A 15,113-nucleotide genomic window follows, 5' to 3' on the forward strand; every position below is an offset into this window, starting at 1 on the left:
GTGTGTGTGGTACATGCATGTTGTGGTGTGGTAGTGTGTGTGTGTGGTACATGTTGTGGTGTGGTAGTGTGTGTATGTGGTACATGTGGTGGTGTGGTAGTGTGTGTGTGTGGTACATGCATGTTGTGGTGTGGTAGTGTGTGTATGTGGTACATGCATGTTGTGGTGTGGTAGTGTGTGTGTGTGGTACATGCATGTTGTGGTGTGGTAGTGTGTGTGTGTGGTACATGCATGTTGTGGTGTGGTAGTGTGTGTATGTGGTACATGCATGTTGTGGTGTGGTAGTGTGTGTGTGTGGTACATGGGTGTTGTGGTGTGGTAGTGTGTGTGTGTGGTACATGTGGTGGTGTGGTAGTGTGTGTATGTGGTACATGCATGTTGTGGTGTGGTAGTGTGTGTGTGGTACATGCATGTTGTGGTGTGGTAGTGTGTGTTTGCAGGTAGTGTTTTTTAGGTGATGCAATACACAAATGTTGTTGGAATGTTAAATTGTGCAATGACAATAAAGCTTTGTGATTCGGACACGCTGCATGTTATTTAACACATTCTGCATGCAATTTAACACAAGCCGGCTACAAACTTTTGTGAGGCAAAAGTAATTCACCATCTGGGCTCTGGAATGACGTGTGTGACTTAGATCACCACAACAGGCTGTTTCAGAAGCCACTATTCAATATAGTTTCCTTTATTGGCATGAATTATTCCCTATTTTATTGTCTTATATATACTGTATGTCTTATATGAGTCATTCATTTGTTGTACCAACTAACTACTCAAAATAGTTTACTGGCCTGAATTATTCTCTATTTTATTGTCTTGTTTTCTTTTTAAAAACATGCGTCATTCGTTTGTTGTACCAAACAAATGAATGTTGAAATCTAAATGAATGAATGAATGAAATCTAATCTAATCTGATAAACAACTGAATGAATGCATGAATGAAATCTAATCTAATCTAATAAGAAACGGAATGAATGAATGAAATCTAATCTAATCTAATCAGCAACAATACATAGACTATGTTGTCGATCGTGTTGTAAATAGTGTATGTGTGGTATGCTGCTGTATAGATCATTGGTAGTAATGCTGTAGCCTAATTACTACAGTAACCACATACATAACATTGTTGATTAATTAAGACCTGCATAGTTCCTAAATCCAGTCCTGTTCCCCCTATAATCTGTATTAGTTCTACATACTCTAAATACTCATTTGAAGCACATTTGTGTTACACACGTTTCTATGTTACTGTTGTATAGTGTTGTCAATAGTGGAATAAATAAAATGTTTTACGACAAAACAAGTCATAAAGTTTCTTATGATTGGACTAATGACTAGTTTCATATGCTTCATAAGGGCTACACTGCACAAAGTAAATCTAAGTAAGATGAAATATCTTAAATCAAGGCAATATATGCTTGTTTTTTGTCTGACTGCACTAGTTCTAAGATATATTTTACTTGTTTTAAGACAATCCTGGCAAGTACATTTTCCTGTTCTGTTGGCAGATATTTCGCTTATTTTAAGTAACATTCCCCTCATTTTATTGCTGTTTTCGCTTCTTTTGAGAACTAACTTCTGCAGTGTATGACTTTAACTGCCTTAGGTCCCAAAAACCCTCAGCGTCTGACTCTGGATGTCAGTAGTATAGACTCCACCTAGAGACGTGGCATGGTCTGGGCTTGGGGGGCTGGGGGTGGGGTGGGGTGGCTGGGGGGTGGGGTGTTACAGTATGTTGCGATCTGCTTGGGACGTTTGAATGAACTCACACAGCTCCACTATGCGCCTGGCAATCCCAAACCACTGCAGATAATATATAAACATAATCAACTCGTTCTCCACAACATGCCAATAGTCTAGAATAAGATCGCGGGTAGCCTATATTGTATATCTGATATAAGACACAGGCTCCAATGGTCAACTCAAAGACAGTCAGTGTCCTGCGTAATGCGCTACTGTGCCGCAAGCATACAGACACAGACAGACAGACATGCATTATGGAAAACGAAGCCCACCTGATTATAGATTATATACCCCCCCCCCAAAAAAAATTTTATGTGTGTTACCTTGAAATAAGCCACTTGCAGGTAATTGTAGGGGCTCCTCTTCTTAAACTCCAGCTTCACCTCCTCGGAGACCTTGTGGACGGTGGGTGGGCCGATCTTGTCCCCCTCGCAGGTCTTCACGCAGTCCGCCCGCCGCAGGAGGGTCTGGAAGAAGGCCAGGTCGTCCACGGAGCCGGCCCCCGGGATGGGCACCAGGGTGGACCCCCCTAGGTGGGGCAGGGGCGCGGCGAAGGCGGTCCGGTTGGCGCAGGTGAGTCGGCAGTGCGCCCGGACCCTGCGGAGGGTGGCCCGGTTCCTCAGAGCCCGCTCCATGTTCAGGATCACGGCCGTCCAGTCCCCCCGGTAGTACGCCTCCACCCCGGTGTCGAAGAGCTGGTCGTAGGGCTCCAGGATGACCCCCTGGCTGTTCAGACCAAGCCCCACATGCGACATGCAAAACGGGATAAAACAGCCTAAAATCGTTGCTATTAAACGTATTAAACGGAGCTCCATGTTGCTAGAATGGAGAAAATCTGAAAACCCGAGGCCTCTACGTGGAGACGGGAGCCTGTGGGACTGGAAATAGTCGGTAGTCGTGTTGGAGGGAGGGGGTGGGGGTCTGGAAGTTTAGCCGGGGGGCTGCAAACTTTTTCTGGGGGTGGAGTTTGAGGAGAGGACCGTTGGATTTATAAATGCCGCTGCGCGTCTTGCTGTGCCATGCCGCCAAGAGGCGCTGTGTTCCCAAATCGTGACGTTAGAATGATAAGGTTCTATTGTCAAAATTGAGTTTTTTACATAATCTGATCCATTAGGTGTTTATTAATGCCTGTGTGGTGTTATTCAAATGTTTACATTTTTTAGTTAGTAATTAATAAAATACAAAGGTTCCATCTCACAAAACATAATGGAATGTAAAAACTTTGACGCTCAATATTTCTGAACTGCCCTAATAGAACCTGATAATTCTAAGCTCACGAAATGCCGCAGTCACTAGAACTGGAAATCTATCTCTAATCTAATCTTGTGGTGTCAATATGATCAGTTGTTTTTATTTGTTGTTAACATAACATCATAACATCATAACGTGAACGTCATAACATGATAACGTCATACATAACATCCCTCCCTTCTCACTGTTATGAAACGTTTCCTCAAGTCTCCAAGTCCCAGCCCCTGACTGACTGAAGCGAACGTGTGTTTCTAACGTTGCTGTGTTCGATGAGAAAGACGCACCAAAAATGCTTCTCTATCACAACAAGTAAGTCAAATCTATAGTCAGATATGTTGCCAATTATTACCTACTCAAATAACACATATATGCGTCTCATAATCCTTACATCAATTAAGACAGAAAAAATGTTATGTTTATATTTCCATACAGGCACATACCTGGCCTACTATTGTAGGCTATCTAAACGGGGGGAGGAGACTCAGGACCCGGCAACTCCCCCTAAACACGAGCCGGTGAATGTTACACAACTGTTTACTGTCCAGAGTGGCAACATTGTAACAACATTGTAACAACATTCTAACAACAGTGTAACAACATTATAACAACATTGTAACAAAGATGGAAAGAACTGTAAGCCTTCCTAACCAACCCGACAAGACCACCAAAGGTAAGACTTTAAGCTGTAAACTTGATCAGTATGGTGAAGCCTTTCGTTTAGCTGCTTGAATGAGACCTATACTAATAACTGATCAATGTGAATGAGACCTATACTATGAATGAATGAATGGTCTGTATTGTCATTGATATAGGACAGGTACCAAACAACGAAATTTGGGAGGGGGGGCTCCCCTGGTGCTAGGAGAAAAAAAAAAAAACAAGAAGGGAAAAGAGCTGGTTTACATAAATAAAGGCTATGTACACTATCCACTATACTATACTATACAAATAAAACACTGTGCTGTACTCTATGCTATGCTATACCTATTCTAACATTTCCTATCTCTGAACCTTATGTACCCGAGGGTTGTCATATTGCACATAGTGAATGAGACCTATACTAATAACTGATCAATTTCTAAGCTCTAAATGATGATAGATTAATGACATAAGCCTAATAGATATGTTCATGTTGCGTTATTCGTATCGAAACACTCCATGAAACGCTGTGGTTGTTGTTAGATTCATATTGCACATTGTGGGAGATCACATTAGCTTTATTTATTTATAGGCTTTTACATAATCAATATGAACATACGCGACCAACTATATTGTTACTGATATAACTGCTTCATGCACACGCTTCATTCAGGGTAGTTTGGGTTTGGGTGTTTAGTTGTGTAGCACATTTCATACAGCCGGGGCTTTAAAAGTGCTTTAAAAAGGTGCTTTAGTGCTTCACATAGTATTTTTGTGAAGCACTTTTTTTTTTTTTTTTTTATGTTATTATTTTTAAATTAATACAGAAAAGGAAGGATCAAATAAATAAATAAAATAAAATAAAAATGGTCAAGAATACATGCACGTTGTAACAGCTGTCAGTTATGAAACGTGAACGGGAGAGACGAGCGTGTCCAGAATGATCACTGAACGTGTAACCTGTACCTGTCTGTCTGTCTACCTGTCTGTCTGTGTACCTGTCTGTCTGTGTACCTGTCTGTGTGTCCAGTGACCCTGGTGGAGAGCAGCAGCACTCCTGCTGGCCTGGCGCTGGTCAGCTCCTACCAGACCCACCGGGTCAGCGACCCCATGGACCTGGTCTCCCTGGCTGCACAAGTCCAGAGGGTAGGCAGCATCTAGAATCTTCTAGATGGTTTAACTCTATGGGGGGGGGGGCTTGATTAGATATGATTGCATTGTAAACTCAATGCCCCTCAATGAAGTATCATGACCCAGATATGCTGTTGTGGACAAGGCCTTATATGTCTGTGGTTTTTCTCTGGTTGGCTCTTCTAGGGAGATGACTTCGTCAAGGCCAACGCCTGCAACAGACTGACCGTGATCGCCGACCAGATCAGATACCTGCAGGAACAGGCCAGGAAGGTCTGACCTGGGACCTGTCCCTTTACTGTCCCTTTTTAAGTAATTATTTCTGAGTGGGGCAGTCCCACTCATATTTTTCATTTTATTGGACAGACTAGTAGTGACCCTGCCTTTAGACAAAGCACATGTTCCATAGGGAATGTGTCATGTTGACAAAAAGTATGATGATTTACATGATGTTTGTGTGTTTTGTGTCATTGACTTTGTCTCTCTCTCTCTCTCTCTCTCTCTCTCTCTCTCTCTCTCTGTCTCTCCCTCTCTCTCTCTCTCTCTCTCTCTCTCCCTCTATCTCCCTCTCTCTCTCCCTCTCTCTCTCTCTCTCTCTCTCCCTCTCTCTCTCTCTGAAGGTTTTGGAGGATGCTAAGAAGGACGCTGAGCTGCACCATGCTGCCTGTAACGTGGTGAAGAAGCCGGGGAACATGTACTACCTGTACGAGCGCCCCTCCGGACAGCAGTACTTCTCCATCCTCTCTCCTCAGGTGAGCACACTGACCAATCAGAACCTAAAGTCTTTTTATAGCCAATTATTCACTCTGCTCTGCTCTAACCTAACCTAACCTAACCTAACCTAATCTAAGTATATTCACACATACAGGAAACTGACTTGGTGTGTTTGGTGCATAAGACATCAAGATAAAAACAACAATATTATAAAACTACAATAAATAAGCAAAAATAGTTTAAAAAAGAGTAGAACAATAATTATGTAGGCTGTAAATTAGAGTAATGTTAAAACTAATATAGATTACATTCAGTTGTGTGTGTGTCACAAAACTAATATAGATTACATGTCAGTTGTGTGTGTGTGTGTGTGTGTGTGTGTGTGTGTGTGTGTGTGTGTGTGTGTGTGTGTGTGTGTCTGTTGTTTGTGTGTGTGACGGGTGACACTGTTACTGTTAGGAGTTCAAAGTCTACATGTGACCCTGAGGAGAGACTGTCCCTTTGGAGAAAAAAAAGCACTGGTTTAAGGTGGTGCTGACCAGTGAACTACTCTGTATGTGTGTATGTGTATGTGTGTTTGTAAGTGTGCGTGTGCGTGTGCGCATGGGGAGTTCAGTTGTGTAAGCACATACACAGGAGAGTACTGTATGGAGTTTTAGAAAGGACAGAAATAGGCGTCCTATTTACCTAAATCTAGAGGTAACGTCCTATTTACCTAAATCTAGAGGTAATGGCCCTGCTGGTGTAAGTCTGCCAGACCCTCAACCCTTCCAGAAGGTATTTACTTAGTGAGGCTCACACAACACCTTTAATTGTACCACAACCACTATTGCTACTGACACACACACACACACACACACACACACACACACACACACACACACACACACACACACACACACACACACACACACACACACACTCCCTGTCATGTCTACTCATGCTTCAAAAAAATCTGTTTTTCACTGGAGATCTTGGCCAATATTTATTATTTCTCTCATATAAGCCTTCTTTCTTATCTGATGTTGTTATTGTCCACATCTGCACTTTTGGTTGGATGCTAAACTGCATTTCGTTGTATAGTACTTCTCTGCTATGGCAATAATGTTGAATCTAATCTGACTTGACCTAGTCTAGTCTAGTCTAATGTAATGTAATCTAATCTAATCTATTCTAATGTAATGTTATGTAATGTAATCTAATCTAATCTAATCTAACCTATTCTAATGTAATGTAATCTAACCTAACCTAATGTAATGTAATGTAATCTATTCTAATCAAACCTACTCTAATCTAATCTGTAGAACTGGGGGTCCAGCTGCCCTCACCAGTTCCTGGGAGCCTTCAAGCTGCAGTACGACATGTCCTGGACCCCCCTGGACCAGGTGGAGAGGAAGGACTCAGAGACGGCCCTGATGGACAAGCTGCTGAGCCAGCAGACCGCCCTGCCGCCCTGCTCAGAGCCCAACTTTGAGGGTCTGACCAAGTAGAGAGGAACTGGAACCGATGCTGGAACTAGGATTGTCTTAAAGCGCCCAGACTGAGTGGCTGCAATGGTCTTAATGGACATCAATGGGCAGATTTACTGGGCTGGGCTGTATCGTGTCTTATGAGATGAATGTATTGTACACTGCAAAAAGTCAATCTAAGTAAGATGAAAATCAAATATCTTGAATCGAGGGAGTATGCTTGTTTTTTGTCTGACTGCACTAGCTTTAAGATGTCTTTTACTTGTTTTAAGAGAATCTTGGCAAGTTAAAATATCCTGTTCTGTTGGCCGATAATCTTGCTTATTTTAAGTCAATTCCCCCCATTTTATAGCTTTTTTTTCTTGTTTTTTTTAGAGCTGACTTTTTGCAGTGTTCACAGTGTATAACTTGGTTTGTTCAAATGTGTCGACATCCATGTGTGATTGATACTGGGTTTGAGTCATGCAGACGTATCTCGAGGTAGGGTTTGGCTCATAGTGAGCATAAGACATACATGTTAATTCTTTGTTTAATCACATGTTTAAATCTGTTCACATGAAAGGAAATCAAGACCAACATGTAAAGTTACACAGAGTCATTAGTTTCTTATCTGTGACACGTCTGGTCGTTGGTCCGCAAGTCGGCATCCGATGTAATGATCAGACCTTTCTTTAGAAACATTTGAATACATTTCAGCGTTGTTGAAAATCAACGACACGTCGCTAGTCAACGAACACAGCTTGTTTTGTGAGCCTGCTAACAATGTCAAGTAGTGTTGTAGTTAACTAGGCAGCAGTGGGGGATTACTCACCCAATCCATTGCGTTGTTGCAGTATTTTGGCTCGACTAGCGAGTTTGTGTTGTGATTCTCAACAATGTTGAAATGTATTTCCGTGTTTTAAAATAAAAGTCTGAACATTTTGTTTGGTTGCCGACTTGCGGCCTAAATGATCATGTGACAGTGTCACATTTTAACTGTCTACCTCAAACTGTACCAGATTGACAAAACAAAGTGCTTGGGAAATACTGAATACCAAGTAGCATTTTGATGGAGTAATTTCATGGTTTTGAATGCATTGTTATCCTTCCAGTTTTAAACATATTGTAGAAGTAATGTATAGGCCTACTTATTGTTATTACTACTTGCTTGCTGCTAGCTATGAAGTAAAATAACCATTCACAGTAAATTGAGAACACCTTCTCAGTGAAATATCACATTGTTTTGTATTCACATTTCATTTTCATTAAATTCAGGGGCACTGGTAAACATGTGCTGTAGTTTGACAATGCATGTTCATCTGACCACTTATGATTTAGAAATCTGTATGTTAGGAAATCTACAAATATATCTGTAATAAATGATTCTTTTGATGTATCGACGTTTACTTTGCATGTTTTTGCTACGCATCATTTTGTTAACTGCAACAAGCAGAAGGATGTCAAACATGGCTTTAATTTGGAAGATAAATTACACAATATTCTTTTCAAAATGGACAAATCATGTTACAAATAACGACTTCACTAAGCACAGTAGAGGGGGTCCGTTTTGTTATAATAAGACGCATCTGAAAATGTTACAAATGTGAACTAGCAAGGCACTGTGAAACCACAAAACAGACCAGTGTTAAAAGTCCATTATTATTTCATAAAAACACTCTACAAAGCAGGTTCGGTGTCATCCGTCACCAGTAACTTGCTCTGTGCTGTCCACCTCTGTGGTGACCTCTGTGGTGACCTTTGTGGTGACCTCTGTGGTAACCGTGGTGACCTCTGTGGTGATCTCCTCTAGGTAAGAGTTAATGTAAGGCAGCAGCTTCCAGTCGTCCGTGGCGATGTGCACCTGCACGGCGTCCTCCTCTGCGCTGATCTTCAGCAGGACGTGAGACCGCGGCGGCAGGAAGATCAGCGCCTTCGTCGTCCCGTCCTCGTCCTCCTCGTCTCCCTCGTCTTCCTCACCTGAGACCAGATACGGCCGGACGTGCTTCTCTATCAACGCGCCCAACGCCCGATCCCCCAACTGGCTACAGTACAGGCTCGTGGCCAAATCTCCGGTCTCAGAAGATTCTCCAGAACATATTTCCTCCCAGAACCTGTCGAAGAACACATTGCAGGGATCAACTGGGAGGTTTAGTGCAGTGTGGCAGCCTTTAATTCCTTACGTGGAACGTCTAACAATGACTCTTACTTTTTAAAAATGGCTTTGTATTATGAGAAGTACTCAGTGAATCAAATCAAATCAAATCAAATTTTATTTGTATAGCGCATTTCTTACAAGATGCAACTCAATGCGCTTCACACAATGAAAATGTTCAGTCAATCAGTCAATCAATCAATCAATACTGACAGAGCCGCGAGCAGGCAAAAGTAAAAAACCTGTATACTATGTAGCCAGGAAAAATTCCCTTGCAGCCCTCTACCAATAGAGCGACTACTAGCCAGTTTGCTTACCAGAACTGTTATTTATTCTTATTTTTGTTTCTGTTTTTGTTTAGTTTTGTTCTTGTTTTTCACTATTTTGTCTGTGTGCTTATGTCTGTGGCGTACTGTAATGTCTCTGAAAACTAAATAAAAAAACACATTGAGTAAAAAATAAATAAATGAACCTGTCGAAGAACACCCTCCTCCTTCTCCTCCTCCGCTTCTTCTTCTTCTGTCCCGTCGTCGTGCCCCAGCCTGGCGGGGCGGGGAGGGGCAGGAACACCTCGGGGAAGGAGACGCGGACCGCCGGCAGGGCCGTGTGCCAGGAGAGGCCGTCCTCCGTGGTGAAGACGGCGGAGGCCAGGAGGCTGGTGGGGTACGGCCGCCTGGGCCTCAGCCTCAGCCTCACCACCACGGGGGGGGACTTCCTGTCCCGGAACAGGCACGGCACGCTGAGGTCGCCGGCCACCTCCTCGTAGTGTCCATCCGTCAGGTCGAAGTGCAGGCGGATGCTGAAGAGCTTGTCGAAGGAAGGGTCGTCGTCGTCGTGACGACCGCCGTCGGTGGTGGTGGTGGTGTGGGTCAGCCGGTAGCGGAGGGTGATCTCGGAGGCGAAGCCGGGGTCGCTCTGGAACTGGGCGCGGTACTCCTCCAGCTCCGGCACCCCCGTGTCGTCCGGCTGTCCTGGGGAGGAGGAGGGGCTCTCGGACTCGCCGTCTAGCTCAGGGTTTAGGTCCAGGGGAAGTCGTTCCGGTTCGTTCCGGTCCGGTTCTTCCCGGCGGTCGTCCAGCTTCTCCAGCCTCAGCAGGGGCCTCTCTGTGCGCCGAACAGTCAGCCCGCTGGTCAGCTCCTCGCTCTCCGCCACGATGGACCTCACCTTGGCCGACAGCTGCTGCCCCCCTCCTCCTCCTCCTCTTTCCACCCCCGGCCCCCCCCTTCCCCCCCGCTGGGCCAACACCCCCGCCAGCTTGTCCCGGGACAGCGTGGTGAGCAGGGTGTAGTACAGACGGGCGTGGTCCCGGATGTCCGTGTCGCCGTAGTGACGGGCCAGGTGCTGCAGGAGGTCGGCCAGCGGGGTGAGGAGGACCGCATCCAGGCTGGGGTGGAGGAGCAGACGCCGGCACACCCCCAGCACGCCGTTCCCCAGCCGCCAGTCCCCCCCGGTTACCCCGCCGCCCCCCCCCGCGCACAGCGAGGAGGAGGAAGTAGTAGTGATCACGTCGAGCAGGAATCCGAGCGTGCCGGTCTGGGGGAGCGCCCCTTCCTCGGCCACGCGGGCCATGACCTTCAGGTGCCAGCGCAGGTCGTGCCGGGACGACGACGACGACAGCTCGGCTATGGATCTCTGCAGGGCCCCCAAAAGCTCCACGGCCCAGCTCGACGACTTCCCTCCCCACTCCTCCTCCCCCTCGTCGTCCCCTCTGCTCCCCCCCAGCCTCTCCTGGGCGCGGTCGGCCAGGTTGATCAGGTGCGGGGCCAGCCGGGGGTGTCTCAGGTAGAGGGCGCACAGCCTCCGCGCCAGGTCCTCCGCGTAGCGCCGCACGTGGCCGAAGCGCAGCAGGAAGAGGAAGGCGGCGCGGAACGAGGTCACCACCGTCTCCCGGCCGCCCCGGTTCTCCACGATGCGCAGGAGGGAGGTCAGGTGGTCGTACAGGTAGGCCAGGCCCCTCCCGCCCTCCCCCTCGCCCTCCTCCTCCCCCCCTTCCTCCAGGTAGACCAGGGACAGCAGGTTGAGGCGCGCCAGCATGCCGGCGCTGTCGTTGAACACGGTGGGAACCAGCGAGGCGGCCAGACGGGGGGTCAGCAGGACCGGCAGGCTCACGTCCTCGTCCTCCCCCCAGTCCCCCTCGCCGCCGCAGCTGATGGGCCGGTTCTCGGGGAAGTGGAGGAGGCAGTCGATGTGGAAGAGCTTCTCGGGGGCGCTCAGCAGGGGGTGCTGGGAGAGGCCCACCAGGCGCTTGAGCAGGAAGGCCTCGTCCTCGGCGCTGAACAGGCTGTCTGTGAACGCCGCCTTCATCAGCAGCGTGGTGTGGAGGAGGGACACCTGCAGCCAGGAGAGACGGGGTCATCTAGGGGTTAATCTACGTCATCTAGGGGTTAATCTACACTGATGATGCCCAGTAAACAAAGAGTCCAAAAGACGTTCCTCGGGGAAGCTGGAATGTGGGTTCAGATGACGTCTTTCTAGGACGTCCAGGTGACGTCTTTCTAGGACGTCCAGGTGAAGTCTTTCTAGGACGTCCAGGTGACGTCCTAGAAAGACGTCATCTGAACCCACATTCCAACCAGGAGGAACATCATCTAGTAGTTAATCTAGGGGTTAACTTCGAGTTAACAACTTTGCAAAGCCAGGGTATACTGTATACAGGAATCTTGAGATTAATTTCAATACCTTTCTAAGACTTTTTAAAGACCTTGTCAATATTTTTCCAGACCTCACCGCCACTTGGAGCTGTAACCGTTTACATCAGTGACACCTTTAACTTAACAGTTTGAGTTTGCAATAGACTAGACCACTATCATACAACAGAATTTCCGGTTCATCTTTGTTTTTTTATAAAACAAATAACTTTTACTAAAAGTTTTTAGGACACAAACTCTTTGGACAGAGTCTAATTCAGAAAAAATACCTACAAAATTCAAGACCTCATAAAATCGTGATAAGACTTTTGAATACTTATTAAGGGTCTTGATTTTCCCAACATTAATTTATCAACTTTTAATACTTTTCAAGACACCGCGGATACCCTGAAAGCTCATGGTGATGATAGATCTGAAGACGAACCGATCGACGAACGTCCCTTCAGAAGCTCACCTCACACGTGCCGAGCAGCCGCAGCAGCTGCGCCCGGAAGATCCCCGGGGAGACGGCGGGCACCATGGCCACCACCTCCACCAGCCCCCGCAGCAGTGCAGCCTGGGACAGCGGCGTGAGGAGGTAGGACTCCTCCAGGAGAGAGGAGAGGAGCGAGCGCAGCTCCTTACAGTCTGGCCCCGTCTGCAGGGTAGGGACGCTCCCTGTGAGGCTGAGGGAGAGAGGCGAGAAGAGGGCCTGAGACGTCTGAGTAGACGAGTCAGCGTCTGTCGTCGTCAGCGAGTCCTCCTCCTCCCCCTCTCCCTCCCCCCACGCAACCCCCTCGTTGCTCCCCAGTGCGGCCCTCAGCTCCCCGGCGCCCGCCCCCGTCTGCTGGGTCAGTAGATACACAGCGTTCCTCAGCGCCAGGGCGTGGAGGCCCGTGTAGGCCTGGTGAAGCCTGGAGCTCTCCCGCTGCCGGAGGCCGCTCAGGAGCTCCAGACGCTGGGAGAGCAGGCCGGGGCGGCAGGTCTCCAGCTCCCGCAGGCAGTCGCAGGCGGTGGCCCGTAGGGGGCGCGCCCAGGCCCCCCCACCGGAGGTCTGGAGGTCGTCGGTGTCCTGGACCGTCTGGAGGAGCAGGTCCAGGAAGTCCCGGGAGGCGCGCGTGCGGGCGCCCACGCAGGAGGAGCAGAGGAGGACGGAGGTGAGGGCCAGGAGGAGGTGGCTGCGCAGGGGGAGGGACCTGGGGGGGCACTGGGCCAGCACGGACATGAGCTCCAGGGCCGTCTCCTCGCCCTCGGAGGGGGAGGGGCACAGCAGGACGGGGTGCTCGCACAGGGGAGACAGCAGCAGGACCTGAGGGAGGAGGAGTTAGCAGACAGGACGACATAGCAGCAGCACAACGTCAATAATAATAATAATAATAGGTAGGCGTAACACAGCCCAATAATAGGTAGGCGTAACACAGCCCACCTTGACGTTGCCAGGTAGGCGTAACACAGCCCACCTTGACGTTGCCAGGGTCTATTTGACCCCCCAAGGCAGCTCTAATAGTAGGTAAAATAGGCCCAGCTGTTCTAGCGTTAACACAGCCCACCTTGACGTTGCCAGGTAGGCGTAACACAGCCCACCTTGACGTTGCCAGGTAGGCGTTAAACACAGCCCACCTTGACATGGTCGCTGGCCCGGTCGTCCCTCAGCTCTCTCAGCACCTCGGCCAGGAAGCTCTCCGGCGTGGAGCAGGACAGGAAGCCAGACGGGCTCTGCAGGAAGGCGGAGATCCTCTGGGGCCAGTCCAGCGCCATGGCAACACCACCACCGCCAGTTGCTGCTGCAAGATGATAATAATAATAATAATAATTCATTAAATGTATATAGCGCTTTTCCGGGGCTCAAAGACGCTGACAACATGGGAGAAACTGAAAACACAGAAACAACAAACAACAGATAACATGAGCACATAGAACACAGAGTTAACGAACAGGGAGGGGGGTGGCAGGGTTAGGGGAGATGGTTAGGGGTAGGGGAGGCTGTATGCATGTTTTTTATTCATTCAGTCTTATTGTGTTGTTAAATGTTTATATCTATTTATGTTCTATATACAGGCCTATGTATCTAGTTTTGCCATTTTTATTTTTTATTTTCTTCTTTCTACTATCCTTCTTTTTCTGTATTTGTTTTTATGCTATGTATGTAAAGCACTTAGAATTGCCCTTGTTGTATGAAATGTGCTATAGCCTACAAATAAACTTGCCTTACCTTAGTTGACAGTTGCAGGTTTGTGGATACAGGACCCAACTGTTTACCTCTACCTGCAACATAGCATAGTAAGAGTTTAGTAGTTGTGATGATCTCGTTTTTACAAAACAAACCGGAGCCGCTTCTCTGCAACACTAGTGGATTACTCACATGTTCAGGTGTGTACAGGTATGTCACTGTCACCCAGGTTCATTCACAGATTCTTGTTTTGTTTCACCCGAATGAACAAACGCTGTCCTCCACCCGGGCCACTTCCTCTCTGGTCATATGATCTGCCGCACGTTTGACAGCACCTATAATAACCTTCACAATAAAAGTATAACATAGTCACATCACAGCAATCATTCCTTTTAACATGAAATCACCTGCTATGTTGTAGGCTAAAGCATTATTGACTGAAACACAAAATTGCATTTAATGTGACATCATATAAGACATATTGTTTTGATTAAATGACTATATGAGTATTTCTCTGGTGAGCAGAAAAACTAAAACTCTTATTGTGAAATCAAATAAGATTCAGAGAGGTGACGTATTCGTCAGAGCAACGCATCCGGGTATTTTGCCCTCGCGTCATGCCCCCGCCCCATTTGAATTTTGCCGACCAATCACATTACTAACATATATAACCAATCACACATGCTCCCGCCCCCATTTTAATTCTACCGACCAATCACAATACTAAGCTATATATACATAACAACCAATCACACGTGCCCCCGCCCCCATTTGAATTCTGTCGACCAATCACATTGAGACAGTATAAGGAAGTCTCCACGCGCCAAACAATTGAAGCATTCGAAGAAGAAGAAATTGAAACAGATATCGACTGTCTCGGATTGAAACGACGGGAGGTTTGAAAGCCTTACAGCACAAATTACGGGTAATCAATTTATTCACAATGTAGGTAACGTTTGCTGATGAATGTCTTAATGTCTCTCTGTCTGAATTTCAACGTAAAATAAGCTCGTTAGCTCGGACAAAGAGAGCGAAGTGGTTTCTGTCCGTGTCCGTTCAGTTCCACTCCGCCGTTATTGTTGTTCGCGTTCCGTTAAGTTTGGTTCGTTCATAAAGATAACAGCGATGTTATTTACACTTTACTTATTGTATTTATGCTGCTGTTTTACTGTTTTACTGTCTCAGATTTTATTGACTGTCTGTGTGTCTGTCTACCTGCCTGCCTGTCTGTCTGCCTG

At 47.0% G+C, this 15,113-nt stretch overlaps 3 protein-coding genes across 3 annotated transcripts in view; 1 reads left to right on the forward strand and 2 right to left on the reverse strand.

Annotated features, from left to right (window-relative positions):
- p3h1 (prolyl 3-hydroxylase 1) overlaps nucleotides 1-2,498 on the reverse strand; it is a gene marked incomplete at its 5' end in the record, with an annotated part of 16,925 nt that extends 14,427 nt beyond the window's left edge. The window contains one exon of the mRNA XM_080548487.1: nucleotides 2,067-2,498. Within this exon, the coding sequence (XP_080404613.1) occupies nucleotides 2,067-2,498 (432 nt within the window). The remainder of the gene's footprint in view (nucleotides 1-2,066) is intronic.
- A 1,027-nt stretch (nucleotides 2,499-3,525) lies between these two features.
- cUnh1orf50 (chromosome Un C1orf50 homolog) lies at nucleotides 3,526-8,301 on the forward strand. Its single transcript, XM_080548369.1, has 5 exons — nucleotides 3,526-3,664; nucleotides 4,664-4,779; nucleotides 4,951-5,037; nucleotides 5,385-5,516; nucleotides 6,783-8,301. Exons 1-5 carry the CDS (start codon nucleotides 3,616-3,618, stop codon nucleotides 6,966-6,968), a joined length of 570 nt encoding a protein of 189 aa, XP_080404495.1. The 5' UTR covers nucleotides 3,526-3,615; the 3' UTR covers nucleotides 6,969-8,301.
- Nucleotides 8,302-8,622: 321 nt separating this feature from the next.
- Nucleotides 8,623-13,484, reverse strand: ap5b1 (adaptor related protein complex 5 subunit beta 1; the record flags this gene model as incomplete). Its single annotated transcript, XM_080548488.1, has 5 exons — nucleotides 13,326-13,484; nucleotides 12,181-13,014; nucleotides 10,791-11,409; nucleotides 9,551-10,748; nucleotides 8,623-9,037 (listed from the first exon to the last, which is right to left on the reverse strand). The coding sequence occupies exons 1-5, from the start codon at nucleotides 13,461-13,463 to the stop codon at nucleotides 8,623-8,625; spliced, it is 3,204 nt and encodes a 1,067-aa protein (XP_080404614.1). The 5' UTR covers nucleotides 13,464-13,484.
- Between the last annotated feature and the right edge of the window lie 1,629 nt (nucleotides 13,485-15,113).

Source organism: Nansenia antarctica (genome assembly GCF_963989245.1).
Source record: "Nansenia antarctica genome assembly, chromosome: 18".
NCBI lineage: Eukaryota > Metazoa > Chordata > Actinopteri > Argentiniformes > Microstomatidae > Nansenia > Nansenia antarctica.